Below are 27,417 nucleotides of genomic sequence, written 5' to 3'. Positions count from 1 at the left end.
TTTCTTTTCCAAACACGAAGTTGCTCAGCCGCAGGCTACCAAACGTCTAGAAAAGCAGAAGGCTTTTAAATCCATTTCCACCTGTGCAAACAGCTCAACACCGAACTTGAGGTGCTGATATTTATACAACTTTTTGTGAAAAAAGAGTAGTGTAATCAAGATTAAAGCAGTCATAGGAAAAAAAGATGGTGCCCTGATAAGACAGAACTCAGCCCCAAAATTTAAGACATCAGTTAAAAAAAAAAAACCCCACAAAAGTAGCATAACAATTTATTGAAAGTAAAATTCTGTAAATGTCTGCCATAAGAAAGCTCTTTTAGCTACCTGGCCCAACAAAGCAGTTTTGGAATTGGAAAGGAGTTTATGAAGAGACTGCCTCCTCAGCCCTCAGAATTCCAGTCTATTAAAATTTATTTCCATACATTCCACAGGGTTGGGTTGGGTAATGGGTTGAAATCTGAACTGCGTGAAGGAATATTGGTGTACCTGTCTGACTTGGCCCTGTAAAAATAGAATTACCGCCACACGACTCATCAAAAAAATAAAAACAGTGGGCAAGGAAAGCAAAAACCACCCCATAACTGTCAATTGCAAACTGTTTGAGTGATCACCAGGCCCCATGATCAGAAATAGCCAACACAACTGCTCTTTCTTCTAAGAGAGATAGGGGGGGGGGGATGCTGAAGAATTTGGGCTTGGGTTGGGAGACAAGGCCAGAAGGCAAGTTAACTTGGCACCTTTAAAAAAAAAAAAAAAGTTGTGGGTTGAATGGTTACAACACATCTCCCAAGCCTGTGAGAGCTAGCAAGTTACCTTCATTTCAGCCAAGTCAGGTGAAGCAGCTTCTAGCTGGTCATCAAGTTCGTCACCGTTCTCCTGAGAGAATAAATAACAAATAGGTACACCTTTCAAAAGCTGATCATTGATCTATCGAGGCAAAATCCATCAGCAGAATGTGAATGTTGGTGCCCCAGCATTACAAGTGCTTACTGCGAATAGCAACTTGCAGAAGAAGTAACACATTTCATTGACACACTTAGCTAGGACCGAGTTTCGTTTCCCAGTGATGTTCAGCCCGTGCAATGCCAGAGGAGTCCTGTGAACATTCCAACTGCTGAAGGAAAGGCATCAGAAATAGCACGCTGAGCCAGGACGGAGGAGTGAAACTGGCGATATGCAGCTAATCTTTCAATTTATTTACATTATATCCAGCAGAAAAACAATAGGGGACTGAATTTTTCTTTCTTTCTTTCTTTCTTTCTTTCTTTCTTTCTTTCTTTCTTTCTTTCTTTCTTTCTTTCTTTCTTTCCTTTCTTTCTTTCTTTCTTTCCCTCCCTGCCTCCCTCCCTCCTTGTTAAAGGTAGTTCTCAACCTACAAGTTTGTTTAGTGACCGTTCAAAGTTACAACATTGAAAAAAAAAAGACTTATGACCGTTTTTCACATTTTGGACCTCTGCAACAACCCCATGATCATGTGATCAAAATTCTAATGCTTGGTCACTGTCCCAGGGTCATGTGATCCCCTTCTGACAAGCAAAGTCAATGGGGAAGCCCGATTTACTTAACAACCGTATTACCAACTGAACTGCAGTGACTCACTTAACAACTGTGGCAAGAAAGGTTGTAAAAACGAGGCAAAACTCACTCAGCCAATATCTCACTGAACAACAGGAATTTTGGGGCTCCATTGTGGTCTTAAGTCAAGGACTATCTGTAGTTAGTTATAAAATTTACCGGCTGCCCATCTTACCGCAGGGTGACCCTGGGCGGCTTACAATAATAAAAGATAAATATCTATAATAATAATAAAGTTGGAAGGGACCGTGAAGGTTATCTAGTCCAACCCCCCTGCTCAGGCAGGAAACCCTATGCCATTTCGGACAAATGGCTGTCCAGTCTCTTTTTAAAAACCTCCAGTGTTGGAGCATTCACTATCTATAAATAGGTAATACAAGCCAAACACTATGATCCAATCAAAGATAGGGAAGGGTGGGGGCAGGGTGGAGGGGAGATAAGATCAATTGTTAATCGATCAGCCACCTTCCACTGTGATGCTTCCCCACTGGAGCCCCAAGCTAACTAGCCGAGCGAGGTCTTCATATTGGTTCTGAGTAGTCAGCCTCAATGTTGGCGGGCACATCTCTGGCATGATATAAATAATGAAATATGCCCCCCCCCCAATGATCTACCTCGCTTTCCATCAGCTGCTCTGGAAGTTCTTTCATTTCCATGTCCATGTTGTCCTTGTCAGGATCAAGAATGCTTTCAGACCGGTAGTCATCGCCACAGTCCACGGCGCTGCTGTTATCTATTTCAGCTTCATCCAACACACTGATGTCCATCATGTCGATATCCTGCAGATTGTCTGAGCTTGCTTCAATATCGTCCTGTAGTTGAAGTGGAAAACAAAAAGGGAAACCGATTCTTACTGTTAACTTGAAAACTTTAAAAGAAACAACACATTTTTCTCCCCCCCCCTTCCCCCAACCATACCTGTCCATCTCTGGAATTCTCTTCCAATCCATTGTCCTCGCCCCCTTCTTCTTCTGATTTACGTCCTAAAAGAATAAAGCTTTAATATACTGCTAGAAGGTTTAACATAACTGAGAGACCTCAGAAACAATGTACTAAAAGTTCAAGCTGGCGATACACTGCCTTTATTTACAGAGGAGTAAAATAATTGCCAACTTCAGTGTAAAGCAGTGTTTCTCAACCTTGATAATTTTAAGGCATGTGGACTTCAACTCCCAGAATTCCACAGCCAGCATTACTGGCTGTGGAATTCTGGGAGTTGAATCCACATGCCTTAAAATTGCCAAGGCTGAGAAACACTGGTGTAAAGGAAGGAAACCTCCCCAAACATAATTTTAAATATGCCACGCCTCGTTTACATTATACACAAATGTATCATACAAATGAAACTCTTATTGCCAGATAATGTCAATTTTATTATGTAGCCCAAGTGCAACTAAGCACCTATAGTTTAACAAAATATACTGAGGTGCAAAACATTGAATAAAACTGTGCTCCAAAATTCAGATTTTGATCACCAAGAGTTTGAAGCGTGTTAAGAATCATTTTTAATGTGATTACTGAAAAGAAAAGAAAAAAGACTACAGACAAAACTTGGCTGACCATCGTTTCCTAACTCAGAATACTTGCACAATTGTCATCCCTGACTTTGAAGGATGCTACAGATCAGCTAGGCCAGTGTTTCTCAACCTTGACAATTTTAAAGCATGTGGACTTCAACTCCCAGAATTCCACAGCCAGCATTGCTGGCTGTGGAATTCTGGGAGTTGAAGTCCACATGCCTTAAAATTGTCAAGGTTGAGAAACACTGAGCTAGGCGAACAGGAAATTCTGGTGATGAATTCTAAAATAACTAGACCCAAGATAGAGCTGCTAAGAAACAGAAAAGCGGATCTGCGAGCTCTCGTTAACCCAGAGATTGGAGAGTCATAAAAAGCTATCTTCTAAAAATACCAAAGGACACCACAATTCCCAAATTGCTCAGAAGATTAAGTATGTTCAGGAACCATGCGTTAAAATGTCACATAGAGAAAAAAATGATTTCTGTTAGCAGCAAGAATGTGTGACAAAGCCAAGTAGTGCTGCAGAGCCCACTTATTTTTATTTACCTAGCATCAAGCTGCATCTTTTTTTTTTTAAAAAAAAGACCCCCCCCCCGCTTGCAATCTGCACGCACACACACACACACACACACACGTAATTCAATCTTACTGAAAAACAGTTTTGTACCTTTTATAGATCTTTTGGGGGTTCTCTTGCTAGTGTTCTCTGAGGCCATGGGAACCTCATCAGGATTCCCTCCTTCTTCTTCAATGGCCTGTCAGGAGGAAACATTGTGAGGTTTTAAAGCAGTGGTTCTCAACCTGTGGGTCGGAACCCCATTTGGGGTCGAACGACCATTTCACGGGGGTCGCCAAACAAGGCTGTCCGCCATTTTTTCCCCCTTTTCTTTGGCCACGCCCCTGGCACCCGGTGATGTATAAGTGGTTGGGAGTCACCACAACATGGGAAACTGAATTATGGGGTCGTGGCATTAGAAAGGTTGAGAACCACTGTTTTAAAGCAAGAACTGGTTTTTGAATTGGCCAGAAAACAGGCAATCTTTTCTGCTCTATGTCCCCAAACAATCCTCTGTTCAACGTGGATAGATACCCCTTCCTATCTCAGTTTTACCTCTCTTCTCTCATAGTCTGATTTAATCTTTTCTTATTCCTTATCTTCCTCTTTTCATTTTTCATTCTTCTCCCTGCTGACATTATACAAATCCTCTCTTCTCCCAAACTATAGTCCCTCAATTATTTCTGCCAGGTTACTTCTTCCTATTGTAAAACTCCCACCTCTACGTAAGATATATGCCTTTCCTTTGCCTTGTCTTCCTCTAACTTTTTCCCACGTCCGCTTTTTGATTTCCTCTTTTTTATGCCACGACTGCATGGCATTTTAGTTTTTAAGGAACAGATCGGTATATACTTTTCCAAAGAAGCAAGTAACTTTGTTGTAAAGTCTAATACAGTGGTTCCCAACCTTTTATTCACCACTGACCTCCTTTTAATACCTTTTGTGGCCATGGACCCCCCCCCAAGACTTAGCTCAAAGATTTAAATCATGACATTTCCTCAAATCTTCGCAGACCTCCTGTAACAACATTCCCGCTTCCCCTACTCGGGGTCTGCAGACCACAGGATGAGAACCCCTTTCTATGCGTCAACTCGGCCAATTTCCTCCTACCCATTTCTCTTGTTCATCAAACCTTCACCCTTGCTTATTGTGCTAGAATCTCATTTCTTTTTCTGGATTTCAATTCCAGCTATTATTTCCCACATAAATTATTTCTAGTCCTTTGCTTAACAGTCCCTTCTCCTCTGCAGAAAGCTCTGGCTTTCCTTCTCACTTTCCAGTCCCTCCTTTTTTGTTGAATGCCTCATTTGTCTATTCATTTCCCATGTACTACCTTCTGTTTCATTTCCATCTGCTGCTTACAACTTTCTTCTTCAATTCCATTTCTTTCTCTGATACATCTTCAATCTACTCACAATCACATTCTCCATTTAAATCTGGATTCGTAACAATTCTTCTCCTTCTTCTGACCAAACACCCTTCGAGACTACAGAGATCACACTCATATTAACAGTGGCTGTTCCACAGGGATATATTAAAACAAGGGATAAACAGCTACTGAAAGCAACAGGATCAGAATATAAACTATAGCAAAACAAACATCAAAAAGAGTACAATTTTTTACTCATTCCATTCTCTTTAGAATCCATTCTTTAATCATTGTTACTTATTGCTATTTCAATGGAGCCAGATGAATCAATCACTGTTCTTGATTCCCAGTGTTTCCTATGGATCTTTTGGCATAAGATTTAGAGATATCCTACTCTGAAATTAGAGGTGACAGAATGCCTGATTCTGGAGGCATTTGAGCTGTAATTTCTGAAACCTCCATATGAATGGTCATGTAACCTTATGAAGAATAATGAATTCAGAGAGCCTATGCTAAAATCAGTTTATTCATCTTAGAATACTAGATTCTTATTTGTTCTCGATAGCTTTTTCCTCCACGAATTTCACAGTACTAGAATGCAAGATCATCCACTGAAATTAAATGATGTAAAATTGAAGGCAGAGAAAGACCCAAATTCATGGAAATTGAGGCTATCACAGTGGAGAGGATAACCACCTCCAAAAATGCCAGTTGCTGAAAATAGGAGCTGGAAAGTGCGAAGTATTCATATTCTATTGGGAGTCTTCCCAGAGGCTTTGCAGAAAACAGGATGCGAGATAACAAGAGCGTTGTGCTTAATCCAGCTGACCCCTCCTTAGGGAGATTTATCATGATTACAAAATTGGTCTCCTATATCCACTGCCAATCCTACCATATATCATTAATTGCTGGGAACAAGGGAAGGCTACGATGCCCCAGGGTTTCCCAATAGAATAAAGGGTGCTGAACCAAAAGGATTTGCGTTACATTCACACTGAGGTTCTCCCCACCCATTTGGACTTCCCTTCAAATCACTTTCCTCTTTTGACTTCAACACCCCATCCAGAGACTTTGGATTGGATGGCTACTTAACTATCACTCTCAGCTGAGAAGGCTGAAGGTTGCAGCCCCTCTCTGAAAGACCTGTCCTCTGGAGTGGATTCAATTCCCAACAAGCCTGGCTGACAGGAGTTGTAATCTCTTGTCTCTTGAAGGCCAGCAAGTTGGGGCACGGCTGCCTTGAATCCTGCCCTCCAGGGAGAATGGGCTAAACCTCAGACAGGTGGCTAATAATGGGAGTTGCACCATAGATATCTTTAGGACAACCATGAGCTGCTGGATGACTCTGTGGAGGGCTGCCAATTGCTGTGAGAGGCTGCCTTACTCCTTCCCTCCAGTGAAATAGGGCTTCAGTTCCCATCATCTTCCCAACTGATTCACGAGAGTTGTAATCTGTCATATCTGGAAGGATGCCTTAAATCAGTGTTTCTCAACCTTGACAATTTTAAGGCATGTGGACTTCAACTCCCAGAATTCCACAGTCAGCATTGCTGGCTGTGGAATTCTGGGAGTTGAAGTCCACATGCCTTAAAATTGTGAAGGTTGAGAAACACTGCCTTAAATCCTTCTTTCTAGAGACAGGATTTCAATTCCTATCACCCCAACCCTGGCTAATGGAAATTGTAATTACTGGAAGGCTGCCTTAAATCCTGCCCTCCAGAGACAGCTCTTCGACACCCATCATCCCCAAGGCTGGCTGATGGGAGTTGTAATCCTACAATAGAATAACTGAGTTGGAAGGGACCTTGTAGGTCCTCTCCAACCCCCCCCCCAGCAAGAGACCCTACACCATTTCTGACAGATGGCTGTCCAGTCTCTTCTTGAAAGCTTCCAGTGATGAAACTCCCACAGCATCTGAAGGCAAAGCAGTTCCATTGGTTGATTGTTCTCACTGTAAGAAAATTTCTCCTTAATTCCACATTGCTTCTCTCCTTGATCAGTTTCCATCCATTGTTCCTGGTCTGGCCTTCAGGTGCTTTGGAAAATAGGCTGTCCCCCTGCTCTCTGTGACAGCCCCTCAAATATATTGGAAGACTGCTAGCATGTCACCCCAGTCCTTCTCTTCACTATAGCCCCGGCCAGTTCCTGCAACCGGACTTCATATGTTTTAGTCTCCAGTCCCCTAATCCCTGAAAGGCTACCTTAAATTCCTTCCCTCCACAGATAGCACTTCAGCACCCATCATCCCCAAGCCTGGCTGATGGGAGTTGTATCCCTGGAAGGCTGCCTTAAACCCTTCTTTCTAAAGACAGGACTTCAATTCCTATCACCCCAAACCTGGCTGATGGGAGTTGTAATTCCTGGAAGGCTGCCTTAAATCCTGCCCTCCACAGACAGCACTTCAGCCCCCATCATCCCCAAGGCGGGCTGATGGGAGTTGTATCCCTGGAAGGCTGCCTTAAACCCTTCTTTCTAAAGACAGGACTTCAATTCCTATCATCCCCAAGCCTGGCTGATGGGAGTTGTAATTCCTGGAAGGCTGCCTTAAATCCTGCCCTCCACAGACAGCACTTCAGCCCCCATCATCCCCAAGGCGGGCTGATGGGGATTGTAATCCCTGGAAGGCTGCCTTAAATCCTGCCCTCCACAGACAGCACTTCAGCCCCCATCACCCCCAAGGCGGGCTGATGGGGATTGTAATCCCTGGAAGGCTGCCTTAAACCTTTCTCTCTAAAGACAGCACTTCAGCCCCCATCGTTCCCAAGGCGGGCTAATGGGAATTGTACTCCCTGGAAGGCAGCCCCCCAGCGAATCCCCACTTCACGGTGCTGCCCGGGATGGGCCTTGTGGGCCTTGGTCACGCGCTCGCTCGCCCGCTCCTTCCCCCGTGGCGGCCGGGAAGCTCACGCTGCGCAGCCGCTCGAGGAGGACGCTCTTGTTGCCGCCGGTGTCCAGGTTGCGGCGCTTCAGCTCGGCCCGGAGGTCGATCACCCGCAGGTCGCTCAGGCGCCGCCGAGGGGTCGAGGTCGCGGGGCTCGTCCCGGAACCGCCCGCAGAAGGAGCCGCGAGCCCCGCGGCTGCTGTTGCCGTCGCCGCCTCTTCTTCGCTAACGGGCCCGGCCGGCCCTTGCGCTCCCTCCGCCATCCGCGAGAGCTTCCAGGCGCCGCTTCTCCTCACATGAAGCGACCGCAACGAGTCGCGGGGCAAAGATGGCGGTGGCCGAGCAAAAATTATACGGCTTCCCTAGGTTTTTATTCTCGCCGCAACCGCCGTCTTTCCCCCCCCACGGCCCGGTTCTTTCTCCCCCTCAGACAAAATGGCGGGAAGGCCCAACACCGAGAGGCAAGTACGGCCTCGGGAAAGGGGCACTCAAGCTGCGCCTGCGCGGAGGCAAGGGAGGGGGAAGAGAAAAGGAGGAGGAAGAACCACCTGCGCACGCGCGGCAGGCCGAAACTCGCTGGGCTCGCGGAGTCGCGAAGAGTGCGCGCACGGGAGAGAGGGAGGGAGGGAGCGTGAGGGACCCCGGCGCGCACGCGCCAGCGAGTTCCTTTCGCGCCCTTCCATCTCTTAACTATAGAGCTAAACGGAGTTAGAGCAGAGCTTCCCCATCCTGGCTGGGGAATTCTGGGAGTAAAGTTGCTAAGTTTGAGAAACACTTAATCCAAGCCACTAAACCTCCACATTCCTTGCAGTGGTTATTTATTTATTTATTTATTAAAATGACAGAAAAGTTACCAGGGTTAAATCAAAAAAGATTTTGGAGTTTTTTTTCCTCTAGCCCTCTCCAAAAAACCAAACAAAGATCCTTTCTTGAAGATTTAGGGAGCAAATACAGGTAGTCCTCAACTTACAACTTTAATGACTGTTCAAAGTTATTATGGCACTGAAAAAAAATTGTTTTTCACACTGACAGTGGTTGCACAGCATCCTCATATTCACATGATCAAAATTTGGACCATTTGGTTCATATTTATAACGGCTGCAGTGTCCCAGGATCATGGGATCCTCTTTTCTGACAAACAAAGTCTTTGGGGAAGTCAGATTCACTTCATAACTGTGTTGCTAACTTGCAGTGATTCACTTAACAACTGTGGCAAATGAATGAAACATACAGAACTAGAATAAAGAAAATGTATGAAGAGATAAAATAAAAAATGAAAAGCAGTAAAACTCAAGAGAAGAAAGAGAAAGAAAAAAAATAAACGCACCTAAAGAATTGATTTCTGCCCTTGTTTACAACAGTTACAACTTACAAACATAATTATTTCCATTTTTGCAATCCAAATTATATATCATGTTCCCTTCGGAACCAGATGAATTATCAGGTTATTACTATGAATGTTTTTGAGGATTATTTTTTTTTATAATCTTTACAAAACATGGCAAACACTGTGATGTAAGAGAGCTGGAAAATCATATAGCATTAATACCTACAAGGACAAGAATTGACTGCAATAATAAACTGCAAGTAGTCCTGGACTTACAACCGTTTGTTTAGTGTCTGTTCGAAGTTACAACGGTAGTGAAAAAAGTGACTTATGACCAGTTTTCCAATTTATCATCTTACAGCATCCCCTTGGTCATGTGATCAAAATTCAGATGCTTGGCAAACTGACTCATATTTATGATGGTTGCAGTGTCCCAGGGTCACGTGATCCCCTTTTGTGGTCTTCTGACAAGCAAAGTCAGTGAGGAAGCCCCAAAGGTGCTTTTTCAAAAGGCAACTGGACTTTCTTGTTTTTCTTTGAAGACATTTCACTTCTCATACCAGAAGCTCCTTCAGCTCTGACTGGATGGTGGGGAATGGAAGGATTTATACTCCTTACAGACAGCTGGTCATTTGCATCCTTTTAGAGGGTCGTTGAGGCCACTTGGAGGTTTATCTGTGTCCTCAGGGTCACCTGAGTGGGGCAAATGGGCGTGGAGCCTTCTTGGAGATGCTGAAAGGGCTGTGTTGCAGACTGGAGGTGGATGGTGTCCTCAGCAGTTCCAAGAAGGCTCCACGGCCATTTGCGCTACTCAGGTAACCCTGAGGACCCAGGTAAACCTCCAAGTGGCCTCAACAACTCTCTAAAAGAATGCAAATGACCAGCTGTCTGCAAGGAGTGTAAATCCTTCCTGGATGAGAAGTGAAACATCTTCAAAGAAAAACAAGGAAGTCCCGTTGCCTCCCGAAAAAACACCATTGGGATAACTATGTCAACGGGGAAGCCAGATTCACTTTAACAACCGTATAACTAACTTAACTGCAGTGATTCACTTAACAACTGTGGCAAGAAAGGTTGTAAAAAGGGCAAAACTCAACAATTCTCTTGTTTAGCAACGGAAATTTGTGCTCAGTTGTGGTCGTAAATTGAGGACTACCTGCATTCAGAAATGCCCACAGAACTCTGTAAAGCTTAGAGCAGTGGTTCTCAACCTTTTTAATGCCGCGACCCCCAACCGGTCGTAAGTCGAGGACTAAACCAGTCGTAAGTCGAGGACTTTCCCTGCCCGGGAATGCCGCGCATGCATGATGCCGCCCCCTGTGCCAGCCGAGGCGTAGCTGGCAAGCGGCAGAGACAGAGCAGGCCGACCACTGGCTGGGCCACCAGCTGGCCCAGCCCAAGGGAGGTAAGGCACCCGCCGGAAAAGGGGGGAAAAATGGCGGACAGCCTTGCTTCGTGACCCCCGTGAAATGGTCGATCGACCCCAAATGGGGTCGCGACCCATAGGTTGAGAACTGCTGTTTTAGAGGGTCGCTGAAGCCACTTGGAGGTTTATCTGTGTCCTCAGGGTCACCTGAGTGGGGCAAATGGGCGTGGAGCCTTCTTGGAGATGCTGAAAGGGCTGTGTTGCAGACTGGAGGTGGATGGTGTCCTCAGCAGGTAAACCTCCAAGTGGCCTCAACAACTCTCTAAAAGGATGCAAATGACCAGCTGTCTGTAAGGAGTGTAAATCCTTCCTGGATGAGAAGTGAAACATCTTCAAAGAAAAACAAGGAAGTCCCGTTGCCTCCCGAAAAAACACCATTGGGATAACTATGTCAACGGGGAAGCCAGATTCACTTTAACAACCGTATAACTAACTTAACTGCAGTGATTCACTTAACAACTGTGGCAAGAAAGGTTGTAAAAAGGGCAAAACTCAACAATTCTCTTGTTTAGCAACGGAAATTTGCGCTCAGTTGTGGTCGTAAATTGAGGACTACCTGCATTCAGAAATGCCCACAGAACTCTGTAAAGCTTAGAGCAGTGGTTCTCAACCTTTTTAATGCCACGACCCCCAACCGGTCGTAAGTCGAGGACTAAACCAATCGTAAGTCGAGGACTACCCAACCGGTCGTAAGTCGAGGACTTTCCCTGCCCGGGAGTGCCGCGCATGCGTGGTGTCGCCCCCTGCGCCAGCCGAGGCATAGCTGGCAAGCGGCAGAGATAGAACTCTATAAAGCTTAGAGGCTATTAGAGATTGCATTTCTGGGCATAAGTTCCACCTGAAAATGTGTTTTCTTCCCAATACTGTCTATCCTTGTTTAACAACTACAATTGGTGCTGGAACAATGGCCTCTAAGTGAAATGGTCGCTCAGTGAACCACATGACAGAGAGAGAGACACAGAGAGAAAAAAAGACAAACTGAATATTGCTAGTTACTGCTCTTCAGTTCTCTTTTGCAGCCACACTAGCATTGTTCTCTCCCTAGTGTGTGTTGTTGTCAGGTGCAGAAATTTGGATGTAGGTTCACACAATATTTTTTTTTACTATTTTTATTTACCATCAAATCTTGCAAATGGTTGCTGTTCTAAGATGCAGACTTATGACTGCAATGGAGCCCAAATTTTCTATTGTTATTTGAGACATTTCAGTTCATTTTGCCCATTTTTACAACCTTTCTCGCCACAGTTCTTAAGTTAGTAACTAGTTAAGTGAATTTGGCTTCCCCTCCCCCCCTTGGCTTTGCTTGGCAGAAGTTCGCAAAAGGGGAATCACGTGACCCCGGGACCCTGTGACCGTCATAAATGTGAGTCAGTTGCTAAAGTCTGAATTTTGATCATGTGACCCTGGGGATGCAGCAACAGTCGAAAAATGTGAAAAATGGTCATAAGTCACTACTTTTTAATGCTGCTGTAACGTTGAACGTTAAATGAACTGTTGTAAGTTGAGGACAAGCTGTACTTGCTAAATGAGGACTACCTTCCTATGTTTTTAGGAATACTTCTAAAGCAGGGGTCTCCGTCCCCGGTCTGTGGACTGGTACAAGGGCCCCAGCATGCCAACAACCAGTCTGCACAAACAAGCAAAGGCCCATCTGCAGGATGCAGGCAGCACATAAAATCACACACCTTCCGGTCCGGAGAAAAACCTATCTCAGTGGTGGCGAACCTATGGCACGGGTACCGTTGCCCCAGCCTTGCTTTGCCCCTCGACCCCCTCCTTTCCAGCAACCCCCCCTGAAGGAGACTCGCTCCCGAGCGTGGCCCACACGGAGCAGCGCAGCCAAGGACATGGCAGCCAGGCAGCATAGACAAGACTCTGCCCTCACGCCCCATCATGCAGTTGATGCTGCAGGATGCGGGCAGAGGGCTCGGCTGCCATGGCACTGCTGGGCTGCCTGGGCGATCTGCGGTGGGCCCTGGAGGCGGTGAGTGGTCCTGTGGGCAGGTGGGGCGGGGGATGAGGGGTGGAGCGGGGGCAGGGCCAGTTTTTGGGCACTCAGTCTCTAAAACAGTGGTTCTCAACCTGTGGGTCGGGACCCCATTTGGGGTCGAACGACCATTTCACGGGGGCCGCCAAACAACGCAGTCCACCATTTTCCCCCTCCTTTTCCTTAGCTGTGCTACTCCCTTTTATTCTATTGGCTTTTGAAAGCCAATAGAATAGACTCTCTTGAATAGAGTCTAATTCTATTGGCTTTTGAAAGCCAATAGGAATTGTCCAGGTTGTCTCTGCCCTGCTGAGCCCGCCAAAAGTCCCATTCTGCAAACGGTGCTGCACCAGTTGAGTAGTCCTCGACTTACGACCGGTTGAATAGTCCTCGACTTACGACCGGTTGGGGGTCGCGGTATTAAAAAGGTTGAGAACCACTGCTCTAAAAGGTTCACCATCACTGACCTATCTCCACTTAATCAGTCCCTGGTGCCCAAAAGGTTGGGGATCTCTGTTTTAAAGTGAAATTTCCAAGGAATGATGTTTTTTCATTTACCTAGTTACTTCAGAGAGCACCAAGGACCCCTCAGTTTCATTTCTTGTCATGCTTTGCAAGGCAACGACGGAGTTCCCAAAGCGTGCTCCCCTCCCAAAAGTTCACCCGGGTCTGTCACAACCTCCCCTGCTCACCTCTTCGGTCCCTGCAAGCTGCGACATCCGGATCAGAGTCAGAACAGGGGTTCCTTGAAATCTCTCTAATTGATAATCCAAGCAGCAGCGTCGATTCAGAAAACCTGAACGGGTCTCAGATGATTCCTGCAGAAAATACACGAAACAATTCAAGCTGTGCATGCGTTCTTAATTTTGGATTGGGAGGCGCGTATAAACTAGTTTAAAAAAAAAACTTTAAAGCTGGGGGGAGGGAGGCTATTTTTTTTTTAATTTTTATGAGATTTTTGTGCTGCCCATCTTGTTTAGAAGCATCTTACGAATGAAATATTGTATTTTCTGAATATTTATTTTTGATAGCAATAAGCCTGTCTGGGTGTGTGTGTGTGTGTATACACACAGAGAGTCCTCAACTTACAACAGTCCATTTAGTGAAGTTACAATGGCGCTGAAAGTGACTTATGACCATTTTGCATACTTACAACCACTGTAGCATCCCCTTGGATCCAAATTTGGGTCCTTGGCGACTGACTGATATTTATGACGGCTGCAATGTCCTAGAGTCATGTGATCACCTCTCAGTAGCTTATGACAAGCACAGTCAACGGGGAAGCCAATTTCACTTAACAACCATATTACTAAAGAACTGCAGTGATTCACTGTGGCAAGCAAGGTTGTAAAATGGGACAAAATTCACTTAACAAATGTGTCGCTTAGCAACAGAAATTTTGGGCTCAATTGTGGTAAGTAGTACCTGTATCTGTGCATGTGTGTGTATATATATATATATGTGTCCGTGTATATATATATGTGTGTGTGTGTGTGTGTGTGTGTGTGTATATATATAAAGCATTGATGAACTTACATGAATTCTGTTCTTTTTATTTCTTAATTTCAGTGGCTTTTGCACATTTTTAAAATTCTATTTTTAGTCAGCACTATTTTCTATTCAAGCAAGCGACTGGTCTTCCTATATATAGTCGCATCTAAGGTGGGCCAAGATATGCTCAGGGCGCATGCGCCCTTCCAGCGCTCTCTGGCTTCTCCGCTTTGTTTCGCCGTTCCCCACGTCGCGCACGCGCCCCGTCCGCCTCTTCCCCATTAGGCCGCGTAAGCAAGAACGCGCATGCGCAGTGATCCCTCACCAGGCCAGCTCTGCGCGTGCGTAGAGCGAGATCACCCGCCATTTTATGCGTGCCGGGAGCGCTCGTGCGCCCCGTATAGACGTTATCTTTTTTTCGGAAATTTGTTTTTAATAGTTTTGGGAGTTAATTCGTTATTTTTGCGAGCCAAAGTTCCGCCCGAGAAGCCGCTTGTTTTTTTTTTCTCCACAGTCTTCCCTCATGGCGGCAGAGAATCAGGCCGGGCTCGCCGCAGAAGCGACGGTTTCCCTCAGCGGTGGCGGCTCGGAAAACTTGGGAGGCGGCATGGCCCGGCGGCGCCTTAGCGACCTGCGGGTGATCGATTTGCGGGCCGAGCTGAAGCAGCGCAACCTGGACAGCGGAGGCAACAAAAGCGTCCTTCTCGAGCGGCTCCGGAAGGTAAGAAGAGCGCTGAGCCTTCTTGGGAGGGCTGGCGGGGCTGAAGGGGTTAAATCCACTGCGCATGCGCCCCAGCGCAACGTTCATCTCTGGCTTGGTGCGGAATGTAGACTCTCTAAACCAAAGAGTCGCCTTCGGAACTGGACATTAAGGGATTCCTGCGAAATTCGTGGCTACTGCTTGAATCTTCGACGACGCTGGGTCTGGTTTTAAGGTCTTGCAGAATTGGTGGCTGGTCCGTCACTAAAAGTTTTTGAGAATGGACAACCATTTAACAGAATAACAGTTGGAAGCGACCTTGGAGGTCTTCTATCACAGTGTTTCTCAACCTTGTCCATTTTAAGGCATGTGGACTTCAAATCCCACATGCCTTAAAATGGACAAGGTTGAGAAACACTGTTCTATCTAGTCCAGGGCTCTTCAAACTTGGCCCTTTTATGACTTGTGGACTTCAACTCCCAGAATCCCTCAGCCAGCATGCCTGGCTGAGAAATTCTGGGAGTTGAAGTCCACAAGTCATAAAAGGGCCAAGTTTGAAGACCCCTGATCTAGTCCAACTCGCTGCTCAGGCAGGAAGCCCTGTACCATTCCAGACAAACGGTTGTCCAATCTCTTTTTAAAAACTTCCAGTGTTGGAGCATTCACAACTTCTGGAGGCAGGTTATTGCACTAATTAATTGTTCTTCACTGCCAGGAAATTTATCTGAAATGGTATAGGGTCCCTTCCAACTCTCTTATCCTGATAACTAAGGGAGTTATATAAAACTCTCCCAACCCATTATGGCTTCGGGGAGGGAAAAGTTCAAATCCCGCTGGATGCCGGAATCCATGTAATTAGCAAGAGTACAGGATAGGAGAGATTTGATATTGCTTTCTTCCTCCTGTGGTTCTCCCCACCCCAATTTTCCATTCTAATTGACAGCTTTGTGCTTTCCTGATGGTCTCCTATCCAAGCACTAAGAAGGTCGATCCTACTTAGCTTTCAGTGGGGAGAACTCAACTAAGCTCTGCCCCTGCTGCAGCTAAAGTGGATGTACTTCACCCAACATTTTGTAAGAAAAGTAAGGAAATCATATTATGGCAGGGGTATACAACCTTGGCAGCTGTAAGACTTGTGGACTTCAACTCCCAAAATTCCCAGCCAGTCATATCACCCACTAATGCAGTGGTTTTCAACCTGTGGGTCGGGACCCCATTTGGGGTCAAACGACCATTTCACGGGGGTCGCCAAACAACGCAATCTGCCATTTTTTCCCCCCTTTTCCTTAGCTGTGCTACTCCCTTTTATTCTATTGGCTTTTGAAAGCCAGTAGAATAGACTCTCTTGAATAGAGTCTAATTCTATTGGCTTTCAAAAGCCAATAGGAATTGTCCAGGCTGTCTCTGCCCTGCTGAGCCCGCCAAAAGTCCCATTCTGAAACGGTGCTGCACCAGTTGAGTAGTCCTCGACTTACGACCGGTTGAGTAGTCCTCGACTTACGACCGGTTGGGGGTCGCGGCACTAACGATTAATAGAGGAGTGTCCAATCTTGGCAATTTTAAGACCTAAAATTACCAAGTTGGACCCTCATATTAATGCTTAGTGGGCAATATCAATCAGAACGGAGCTGGAAGGGATCTTGGAGGTCTTCTAATCGAACCCCCTATCCCATTCCAGATGGGATGTCCAGATTGCGGTCTCAAACTTTTCCATCTATAATAAAAGATTAGAATATTTAGGGCTCTAGCTTGGATAGAAGGAGGGAAATGATTGAAGTGTATAAAATTATGCAAAGGATTGGGAAAAGGTTTAACCAAGACTCATTTGTACAATTTATCTGTGGAATTTATTATTGTGAATTATGATGATAGCTAGTCACAGAATATGGCTTGAAAAGGGGATTGGATACATCTTTGGATGAGGGGACAGTCTATCATATTTGTCTTCAAGGTTCAGTATTACCTCTGGGCTGAGCGCTTGTCTCTATGCCAGTTGCAGAGCAACCAAAGGGAAATAGGGAAGTGTCTCCATTTGCTGCTTGCCTGGAGGCATCAGGTTATCTAGCTCAGTGGTTCTTAACCTTTTTGAAGGAATCGCCCCCTTGAGCCAATGAGGAAGTTGTCATCACCCGCCTCCCCCAACATAACCTCTCAATCACAACATAGGAAATAATTCTTCAATTTATGCAAACACTTTTTTTGTTTTCTTTAAAATTGTCATCAGGACATATTGATGCAAATAATTTATTTCCAGTCTTTTTCCCATATCTCCCATATTCTGGCCAATGGCGTGCCACTGTATGGGTAGAGGCTGCTGCACAATGCGCATGAAGATAAGCAATGTGTCTTCACATATGTGTGGTGTTCTGTACTGATGCTAGCTGGAGGAACATTTGAGAACACAACTCAATCCACTAATAGCGAGCGATCTGATGTTTTTCTCCGACAGATATACAGCGATTCACTGTACGAAAAAGTCTCAAAAGTGTCCCCAAAACTTCTCGCTCCATCATCCCCATATCACCCCCTTTTCGTTCCTTTGCCCCCGCATTGACCCTTTTCGTTCCATCGCCCCCCTAAAAAATGAAATCGCCCCCTGGGGGGCAATATCACCCAGGTTAAGAACTACTGATCTAGCTTAAGGAAGAACAAGCTGGACTAAGATGATGCAGCCAACTCTTCTTATCATGCTTGGTGCTATACCTAGATGTATGCTTGTTTGCCTCCCTGGGCAGAAGTGAGAGCTGCCTCTAGGAAGCAAATAAACAGAAATAGTCTGAGCCATGTTGGATTAGGCCAGAAGTCCATCTTAGTCCAGCATCCTGTTCCACAAGTCAACAACAGCTGTGCATGTCCCTCAGCTGATTATGAAGGCAGAAAAAGTCATGCAGGTTTTTTCTCTAGAACCTTATAGAGGCCATCCTTTGGTGCCACTGCCTTCTTTCTGTCCATACGACGTGAGATAAAATTTCCCACTTTGGGCTTTATTCTGGATTTTTTTTTAAAAAAAAAGCACTTTAAAAATGCATCTGTATGAAACAGAAGTACACAATGCTTACGTTTGCTTCTAAGTACAGACAATCGTCAACTTACAACCATTCCTTTAGTGACTGTTTGAAGTCACAACAACACTGAAAAAAGTGACTTACAACCATTTTTCACACTTAACCACCGTTGCAGCGTCCCCGTGGTTACGTGATCAAAATTCAGACTCTGGGCAACTGGCATGTATTTGCGACGGTTGCCATGTCCTGGGGTCACGTGATCCCCTTTTGCAACCTTCTCTCCAAGCAAGAGTTAGTGGGGGAAGCCAGATTCGCATAACAAGCGTGTTGTCAAGTTAACAACTGCAGTGATTCACTTCACAACTGTGGCAAGAAAGGTCGCAAAATGGTGCAAAACAAGCCTCTCTTGCTTCACAGCGTAAAATTTTGGGCTCAGTGGTGGTCGTAAGTTGAGGACTACCTGTAATTCATTCAGGCTGCAGAAATGTCAAGGCAGCAAGTTCAAATAAACTAGCTTTCCTGCAATAAGTTAATCAATGACCGTGGAGGTTTGTTTTCACAATTTTGTGTCCATTTTCTGCTTCCCTTTTAATTAACGGTGCCAATGAATTTGTATGGCCATCCGTACAAGTTTTTGGTGAGCTTTTGTTAGCCTAGAAAGGAAATTGCTTAAGAGCCAGATTTTTCCACATGAAATATAATCTGACTAGAGTGACACACAGAGAGGGAATTACATGCCTAGCATTTCAAATGCTCAGGAAGCTTTGGGTATTATATAACTTTAATATTCCCAATTATCATTTTAAGCCCGCTCATACTTGCAGGAGAAATGGGAGGAGCTTGCTTGCTCGTTTTTTTCTGTCGGAAGCATCACAAGTAAGGCATATTATACGACATAACATTTAAAATACAAAATACCAAGATTAAAACAGATACACGTTAAATAGATCTTGCCCAGTAAATTAGCAACGTTATTCTGTCGCACTGCCATGAGGTCCTCCAGCATGCACTCATCAGGACATACAGAGTCTTCGCCTGAAATCATTTGCTACAAGGCTTCCCAACCTTGGCAGGTTTAACATGTGTGGACTTCTACTCCCAGAACTGGCTGGGGAATTCTGGGAGCTGAAGTCCACACGTCTTAAAATTACCAAGGTTGGGAAACCCTGATTTGGTAAGCTTGTAACAAAAAAAAGGGGGCCCTTTTAGATATATGATCCGCGCTGTTTCCATGAATACAGGTAGTCCTCGGCTTACAATAGTGCACTTAGTGACCGTTTGAAGTTACAATGTAACTCATTTAACAGCTGTAGCAAGAAAGGTCGTAAAGTGGGACAAAGCTCACTTAAAAAAAGGTCTTGGCAACAGAAATGTTAGGCTCAATTGAGGTCGTATGTCGAGGACTTCCTTTATGTAGGCCCATCACTGGTAGACTCATATCCCAGTGCTTTGCTTCCTTGCCCTAATAAAGACCCAAAATATAGCGGGTGACATTTACGCAATTGGCATTGAACCTGAATGTGACAAGCTGCAAGGCGGCTGTGTTGCTTGGCACCCTCATTAAAACAGCATCAAAAGTGGATGCAGCATTTCAAGTGTGGTCTTACTAAGGTTTTATAAAGTGGTACTAATACTTCATGTGATTTTGATTCTCTGCCTCTGTTTATGCAACCAAGGATTGTATTTGCTTTTTTTGGCTGCTGCCACACACGGCTGGCTCATATTTCAGTGATCTAGGACTCCAACATCCCTCTCACAGTTGCTGTTTTTGAGCCAGGTTTTGCCCAATCTGTACTTATACCTTTGGTTTTTCTTGCCTAAGTGTAAAACCTTGCTTTTCTTTACATTAAATTTCCTAATAACAACAACAACAACAACAACAACAGCAGCAGCAGAATAGACGAGAAAGAACTGGAGAAGATAACAAAATACAAAGATCTACAAATAGAAATAGAAAGACTGTGGCAAAAGCAAGCAAGGGTAGTACCAATAGTAATAGGCTCCTTGGGTGCAATCCCAAAACAACTGGAGCACCACTTGAACACCATTGGCATTGACAAATTCGCTATTAGTCAATTGCAAAAGGCGGCCTTATTAGGAACTGCTTCCATCCTGCGACGATATCTGTAATACCATCAAACATCCACATCTGCCTATCCCAGTTCCTGGGTAAGGACTCGATAGGTAGACAAAATGCCAAATCCAGTCTGAACATCTGGCTGACTGTGCGATGATCGATAAATAATAATAAATAATAATAATAATAAAAAGTTGGAAAGGACCTTGGAGGTCATCTAATCCAACCCCTGCTCAGGCAGGAAACCCTATACCATTTTGGACAAATGGCTGTCCAGTCTCTTCTTAAAAACTCCTAGTGTTGGAGCATTCACCGCTTCTGGAGGCAGGTTGTTCCACTGGTTAATTGTTCTAAGTATCAGGAAGTTTCTCCTTAGTTCTAGGTTGCTTCTCTCCTTGATTAGTTTCCATCTGTTGCTTCTTGTCCTGCCTTCAGGCGCTTTGGAGAATAGCTTGACTCCCTCTTTGGGGCAGCCCCTGAGATATTGGAAGACTGCTATCATGTCCCCCCTCATCCTTCTCTTCGTTAAACTAGATATACCCAATTCCAGCAACCGTTCCTTATATGTTTTAGCAACCAGTCCCCTGATCATCTTTGTTTCTCTTCTCTGTACTCTTTCTAGAGTCTCAACATCTTTTTTACAACGTGGTGACAAAAACTGGATGCAATATTCCAATTACCAAGGCATTGTAAAGTTGTATTAATACTTCACATGATCTTGATTCTATCCCTCTGTTAATGCAACCTAGCACTGTGTTGGCTTTTTTGGCAACTGCAGCACACAGCTGGCTCATATTTAAATGATTGTCCACTAGGACTTTTGTTGGATAGGGCCCATTGTTCAAGTCTGTCAAGATCATTTTGGATCCTGAGGTCTTCTTGACAACACTGTCTTATTATAAATTAAAAGTTCCCACAATATTGTCTTATGCCCTAGGACAGGGGTGTCAAACTCACAACATCACATGACGTGTCATGATGTATCGTGAATTTTTTGCCATTGCCGGCAATGGGCTGGGCGCGGTTTCGCTATGATGCATCTGGCCCGCGGGCTGGCAGTTTCACACCTCTGCCCCAGGATGTCAAATCACGTAGGGCTGCATTACTATTATCCTTCTCATTTTTCCTATCACCTTTAGCATCCTATGACTATCACTTTGTTGTTTGTATCATATGATTTATGTTGATTGCTTTTATTTAGTCTCCTATGACTATCTCTGAGTGTTGTATCTTATGATTTATGATGATTGTATTTTATGATTATAATCATGATTTATCACTTATTGCTTGTATGTACACTGAGAGATGCATGGGAGACAAATTCCTTGGGTGTCCAATAAAGAGTTGAATTCTATTCTATTCTATTCTATTCTATTCTATTCTATTTTCTGTTCTATTTTCTGTTCTATTGTGTTCTATTTTTTATTCTATTCCTATTCTATTTTCTAGTCTTCTGTTCTATTTTTTATTCTATTCTGTTCTGTTCTATTCTATTTTCTATTCTGTTCTATTCTGTTCTATTTTTTATTCTATTCTATTTTCTATTCTGTTCTATTTTTTATTGTATTCTATTCCTATTCCTGTTCCTATTCCTATTGTCAATGGCCGTCACGGATGGAACACTGATTATTACAACTTTTCCTGTGTGGTATTTTCTGCCAAATTCAACACCATTCAGCTTATCCAAGCTGATTTTGTCTCTTTCTAACAGGCTATTGAGGAAGAAGGAGGACACCCTGATGAGATTCCAGTGGAGTCAGAAATAATCCCCAAGAAAGTGCCAAAGAGAAGCAGCAAAGGTACACAAGGAAATAGATAAAGGTGAAGGGTTAAATTGCTTAATGGACATTCTGCTCTGCAAATGCTGAGATATTTATTTAAGAGGATGGCCTCTTAACATTGGCTGTGTCAGGGAAGTAACAGAAAGATTGAAAACTGCTTCTCTAGTTCAGTTTCTCAGCCTTTTTTTATTCCGATAGTTTTTATTGATTTGTCAAAATATAAAATACAAAGAGAAATTAAAAAAAAATAATAAGAAAACTAGAAAAAAGAGGGAGGGAAAAGAAAAAAGAGTGTGAGAAAAGACGAGAAAAGAAAAAGGCACCAACTTCTGACTCTCTTTAGCACAGTAGAAGATAACAACATTACAATCACAACTTTTTGCTTTTATACAACGACCCTCCAGACCTTCTAGAAGAGCCTAAAGAGTTGGCTGTGGCAGTTGGCCTGGGGCTTCAAAGGAGGAGCTTCATGTTAGAGGGGGCTTATAGATCAATGTCAGACCCCACCTTCCCCCCATCGCTCCCTCTCCATTTTTTAGCTATCGTATTTTATACTTGGTAGTTTATAGTTTTGTGGCGTTCTATTTAGTTTTTTTTTTTTTTTTTTACTATTGTAAGCAGCCCATGGTTATCCTGTGATAAGATGGGCGGTCAATATATTTGATAGATAAATAGACAGACAGACAGAGGTAGAGATACTAGTAGATAGATGGATGGATGGATGGATGGATGGATGGATGGATGGATGGATAGATAGATAGATAGATAGATAGATAGATAGATAGATAGATAGATGATGGGTAGGTAGATGGGTAGGCAGGTGGATGGATGGATAGATAGATAGATAGAGAGAGACAGAGACAGAAATAGCACGTAGACTTACATACCGCTAATAGATAATAGATATAGATGGATGGATGGATAGATAAATAGATAGATAGACAGACAGACAGACAGACAGACAGACAGACAGACAGAGAAATAGCAGACATATACCGCAGATAGATGATAGATAGATAGATAGATAGATAGATAGATAGATAGATGATGGATGGATAGAGAGGAAGAGAGAGAGAGAGAAATAGCACTTAGACTTACATACCACTAATAGATAATAGATATAGATGAATGGATGGATAGATGGATGGATGGATGGATGGATGGATAGATGGATGATAGGTAAGTAGATAGATGGTAGGTAGATTAGGTAGGTAGGTAGGTAGGTAGATAGATAGATAGATAGATAGATAGATAGATAGATAGATGATGGATAGAGAGATAGGGAGGAAGAGAGAGAGAGAAACAGAGACAGAAATAGCACTTAGACTTACATACCATTAATAGATAATAGATATAGATGGATGGATGGATGGATGGATGATAGGTAGGTAGGTAGGTAGGTAGATAGATAGAAAGAAAGAAATAGCCCTTAAACTTACATACCACTCCATAGTGCTTTACAGAGTCAGCATATTGTCCCCAACAATCTGGGACCTCAGAAGAGTAGAAGGCTGAGTCAAACTTAAGTGACCAGAATTTGCCTGCAATACTGCTTTCTAAACACTGCGCCACCATGGCTCATAGATAGGTAGATAGAGAAAAAAAAAAAAGAAAGAAAAAGAAAGAAAAATGCATACGTGTGTGTATTCTATTCCTTTTAGGGCAGAGGCCTGAGGAAGAGGGAGTAGAGGACAATGGCCTTGAAGAGGAATCCGGAGATGGGCAGGTATGACGCACAAACGACGGCCACCCGATGCCCCGTAAGACTTCTGTGTCGGAATTAATATCTGTGCTCGGAACCCCAGCAACTATTATATGTGGCTTTTTTTTTCTTTTTGCAGGAGGATATTGATGCAAGTTTGGATAACTTGCAGGATATTGACATGATGGATATTAGTGTGTTAGATGAAGCGGTCATAGATAACAGCAGTGGTGTAGACTGCCGAGAGGATAGCAGTGCTGATAGTAGACTTGACTCCCTCTTTGACAGTAAGGAGAGTGCTGATGCAGAAAGTCGAGGACTTCCAGAGCAGCTGACTGCAGGTGCTCTAGGTAACATGGAGGCTGCTCTGCCCTTATCAGACATGTCAGAAGAATCAAGAGAAATACCAGTAGCCATGGTAGGCACCACCTTCGGGAGTCGCTAAATTCACCATCCTTATACGTGTTTCTTTTTCCATTTTCTTTCTCTCCCTCCCCCCCCCTTTAAAAGAACAGAAATGGCCCAGGATGGAAAAATAAAACCCTTTGAATCCCCTCCAGCTTTCCTTAGGTGTGTGAATTCATAGCCGTGGCATCCTTGTTTGCAACTTGTAGGTCAGTGATGGCGAACCTTTTAGAGACCAAACAGCAACCCAAAACCCACTTATTTATTGCTGGGTACCAGGTGGTGTGGCCCACTGGGTGGGTGTGGCTGTGGTGGTCATGGCAGACTGGGTAGGTGTGGCCAAGGTGGCCGTGGTCACCTCGATGTTGCTCGTGGGGATGCCTGTGGGAGCCGAGCAGGATTGGGGGAGCTCCAGGGGTCTCTGGCAGGTGGGGTGGTGGGTAGGAGGCTCGTCCTGCGGGGTGAGGTGAGGCAGGGTGGGGGTGCCATTATCTCAGGGCAAGGCAAGCTAGGGGCTGGGGCAGCTGCTGCCTGACACCATCGGCCCCTGCACACAGAGGCTAGCGAGCGCATGGGGGCCGACAATGTCCATCAGCAGCCACAGCCTTCTGGCCCCTCAACTGGCGCACTCTGGGGCTCCGTAGCCCGCCACCAGCAGTTCAGAGAAGTGCCCACAGAGAGGGCTCTGAGTGCCGCCTCTGGCACGCGTGCCATAGGTTCACCACCACTGTGCTAAACTGTGACCTGCTCAATCATTTGTGAGCTGAATAAATTATCGGCTAGATTCACACAAGTCAACCCTAAATAATTCTATTAATTTGCAGAGATGGAGCTTTGCAAAGAGGAATTTAAAATCCATTCCACCCGACTCGCGACACAAATCTGCATTCAATAGTTCAGGCTAGCTCTGGATCCTTCCCTGCTCCACAATTTCAATCTAGTTAAAAGGCTTTGCCACTTGGAATTGGGTCACGGGATTGAATAGCACTATCACCCCAATTACAGGTAGTCCTCGATTTATAACCATTGATTTGGTGAAACAACATTACACGACACCGAAAAACGTGATTTACAACTGATTCTCCCACTGTAATGGTCCCAGCCTCCCCTTGTTCAGAACAAAATACCAACCATGTTTGGGGGAATAATGGATCAAGGAGACAGCGACTAATTTTCTGCTCTTGTTTTAGTGAAAGAACGGCAGCTTTTCGGGAAATGTGAAGAATTTTTTTTCTTTGTTTGTTTCTTTTAGAGAGAGAGTGAAGAAGCCAGCAACACCATAGATCTATCATCTGATGATTTTGCAAACATGAAGGTATTTCAACTCTTATTAAGAGATTAATCATATAAGCGAAGGTGATTGACAACTGTTCTTCAGTTTTCTGTTATTCCCGCAGGGGGAAAAAAAAATCCTGTACAGTTGTAAAAAAAAACCTGTTCTTCTTTGGTTAGAACAAAAAAGAGTTATGTTCCAAGCCAGGTTATGTCCATACCGTGGTTTTTGCAAGCTTTCATCAGATTTAGATGCTTTGCCTTCCATTCCTGGCATGAATGTGGCTACAGAAATATTTGGGGTTTTGCAACAATGTGATGAATTTGGATTTTTTTTTTCCTTCAAGAAAAGTTTAGATTTTTTTTTTTACTTCTACATCAGAACTGGAGTTCTGTTGCAAGTGGGTATTGAAGGAATGTTGAAATCTCCTGCCTAAGAAGAGACTGGACAGCCATTTGTCCGAAATGGTATAGGGTTTCCTGCCTGAGCAGGGGGGTTGGACTAGATGACCTCCAAGGTCCCTTCCAACTTTACTATTATTATTAAATAAGATTTGGGAGTACATATTTCAACTGTATTTGGATATCTGCATCCAGAAATCTCTAATAACCTCATAGCCTCCTCGACAGAAACATTTCCAAGTGCCCCCCCCCAAAAAAATTAATATGTAAAGTATTTAGCTCATAGTTTTGAAATTAAGTAGCAAATAGCAACTCACAATTGATGCATTGAAAATATTTGGGTTTCATTAAAGTAATCTTCAACTTATGAGTACGATTGGGACTGGAATTTGGTTGCTAAGCGATGTCATTAAGTGAGTGATCACATGATCAGACCTGGTTTTACAACCATTTTTATACTATGTTGTTAAGCGAATCCCCTGGGTGTTAAGGGATTCACTCAGCCATTAAGCAAATCTGGGTTGCCTCATTGACTTTGCTTGTCAGAAGCTGGCTGGGAAAGTTGCAGATCAGGTGATCCCAGGATGCTGCAACCATTATCATTGTGAGTTGGTTACCAAATGCCTGAATTGTTACCTTACGATTGTGAGGTAATGATCATAACTACAAGGGTGGATATAAGCCATTTTTTCCCAAGACCGTCGTAACTTTGAACCAACAAATGGTTGTAAGTCGAGGACTACCTGTAGGCAATCATGAAAGGTCGCAGTCTGAATTAGATGAACGTTGCCCATCCATCTCTTTAAAGGCCAGTTAGATGTTGCCCTTTGTATTTGCTGGCCTGGGCAACTAGGAGCATTATGATGGCCTTTAAATACAATTTACTGACATTGTTGTAGTGTAGAATAGTGCCCCCCCCAACCTTTTAGGCACCGGGGACCGCTTCCGTGGAGAGAGGTTTTTCCGTGGCCCGGAGGGTGTGTGGTTTTGTATGATGCCTGCACCCCACAGATGGGGCTTTGCTTGTCTGTGTGGACCGGTTGCTAGCATGCCGCGGCCTGGTACCGGTCCACAGACTGGGGATTGGGGACCCCTGATGTAGAACAGTGCCCTCCTAACCTTTTGGGCACCAGGGACTGGTTCTGTGGAGATAGGATTTTCCAGGGGGATTGGGGACCCCTGATGTAGAACAGTGCCCCCCTAACCTTTTGGGCACCAGAGACTGGTTCTGTGGAGATACGATTTTCCACAGACCAGAGGGGGAGGTGGTTCGCATGATGCCTGAATCCTGCAAATGGGGCTTTGCTTTTTTGCGCGGACCGATTTCTGGCATGCTGTGGACCAATACTGGTCCACGGACTGGGGGTTGCCGACCCCTGGTGTAGAAGGAAAATGGTGAGCCAGGCTAAGCCGGGCCCTCAAGCTGATAGCTGGTGGTGTAACTTCCGCCTCCTCCATGCCATCCCTGCATTAGTGTGAAGGCAGGGAGTAAAATCATGAGACTTAGAAGAGAATACAGGTACTCCTTGACTGACAACAGTTCATTTAGCGACCATGATTCATGTTTGTGGCGGTTGCAATTTCCAGGGATCACGTGATCCGCTTTTGCGACTTTTTGACAAGCAAAGTCAGTGGGGAAGCCAGATTCACTTAACAACCATGTTACTAGCTGAGCAACTGCAGCGATCCACTTTAACAACTGTGACAAGGAAGGTCGTCAAATGGAGCAAGATGAACTTAACAACTGTCTTGCTTAGCCATAGAAATTTGGAGCTGAATTGTAGTCGTAAGCCAAATACTACCTGTATTCATAGATCAGGGTTGAACTGTGGGGTCCTCGGTCACTTTACCCTTCCAGGTTTCCTGCTGCAGAATCCTTGGTGGCCTTTGAAGTTGCTGGTTTCCTTGCAGGCGTTTCATTTCCCGCCTAGGTAACGTCAT

The 27,417-nt window shown here is 44.4% G+C and overlaps 2 protein-coding genes across 5 annotated transcripts in view; one reads left to right on the top strand and one right to left on the bottom strand.

Annotated features, from left to right (window-relative positions):
- LOC120297067 (scaffold attachment factor B1-like) overlaps positions 1–14,564 on the bottom strand; it is a 38,960-nt gene extending 24,396 nt beyond the window's left edge. The window contains exons 1-6 of one of the 4 annotated variants that reach the window (XM_039319287.1): positions 14,458–14,564; positions 13,334–13,459; positions 3,763–3,850; positions 2,494–2,558; positions 2,190–2,387; positions 814–876 (exon numbers count right to left, since the gene is read on the bottom strand). In XM_039319287.1, coding sequence (XP_039175221.1) covers positions 814–876; positions 2,190–2,387; positions 2,494–2,558; positions 3,763–3,850; positions 13,334–13,459; positions 14,458–14,499 — 582 coding nt within the window. In that variant the 5' untranslated portion in view covers positions 14,500–14,564. Of the gene's footprint in view, positions 1–813; positions 877–2,189; positions 2,388–2,493; positions 2,559–3,762; positions 3,851–7,927; positions 8,390–13,333; positions 13,460–14,177; positions 14,288–14,457 lie in introns of those variants that run through there. The other 3 variants (XM_039319289.1, XM_039319286.1, XM_039319288.1) reach the window with 3 other exon arrangements.
- A 63-nt stretch (positions 14,565–14,627) lies between these two features.
- Positions 14,628–27,417, top strand: part of LOC120297068 (scaffold attachment factor B2-like) — a 50,781-nt gene continuing 37,991 nt past the window's right edge. Inside the window, exons 1-5 of the mRNA XM_039319290.1 lie at positions 14,628–14,853; positions 21,626–21,713; positions 23,357–23,421; positions 23,537–23,815; positions 25,055–25,117. Coding sequence (XP_039175224.1) covers positions 14,656–14,853; positions 21,626–21,713; positions 23,357–23,421; positions 23,537–23,815; positions 25,055–25,117 — 693 coding nt within the window. The 5' untranslated portion in view covers positions 14,628–14,655. The remainder of the gene's footprint in view (positions 14,854–21,625; positions 21,714–23,356; positions 23,422–23,536; positions 23,816–25,054; positions 25,118–27,417) is intronic.

This window comes from Crotalus tigris, unplaced genomic scaffold (genome assembly GCF_016545835.1).
Source record: "Crotalus tigris isolate CLP2741 ecotype Arizona unplaced genomic scaffold, ASM1654583v1 scf7180000022970.308977840:1548163, whole genome shotgun sequence".
NCBI lineage: Eukaryota > Metazoa > Chordata > Lepidosauria > Squamata > Viperidae > Crotalus > Crotalus tigris.
The sequence above is the reverse complement of the archived record's forward strand: the minus strand, read 5'-3'. Positions and strand labels throughout refer to the sequence as shown.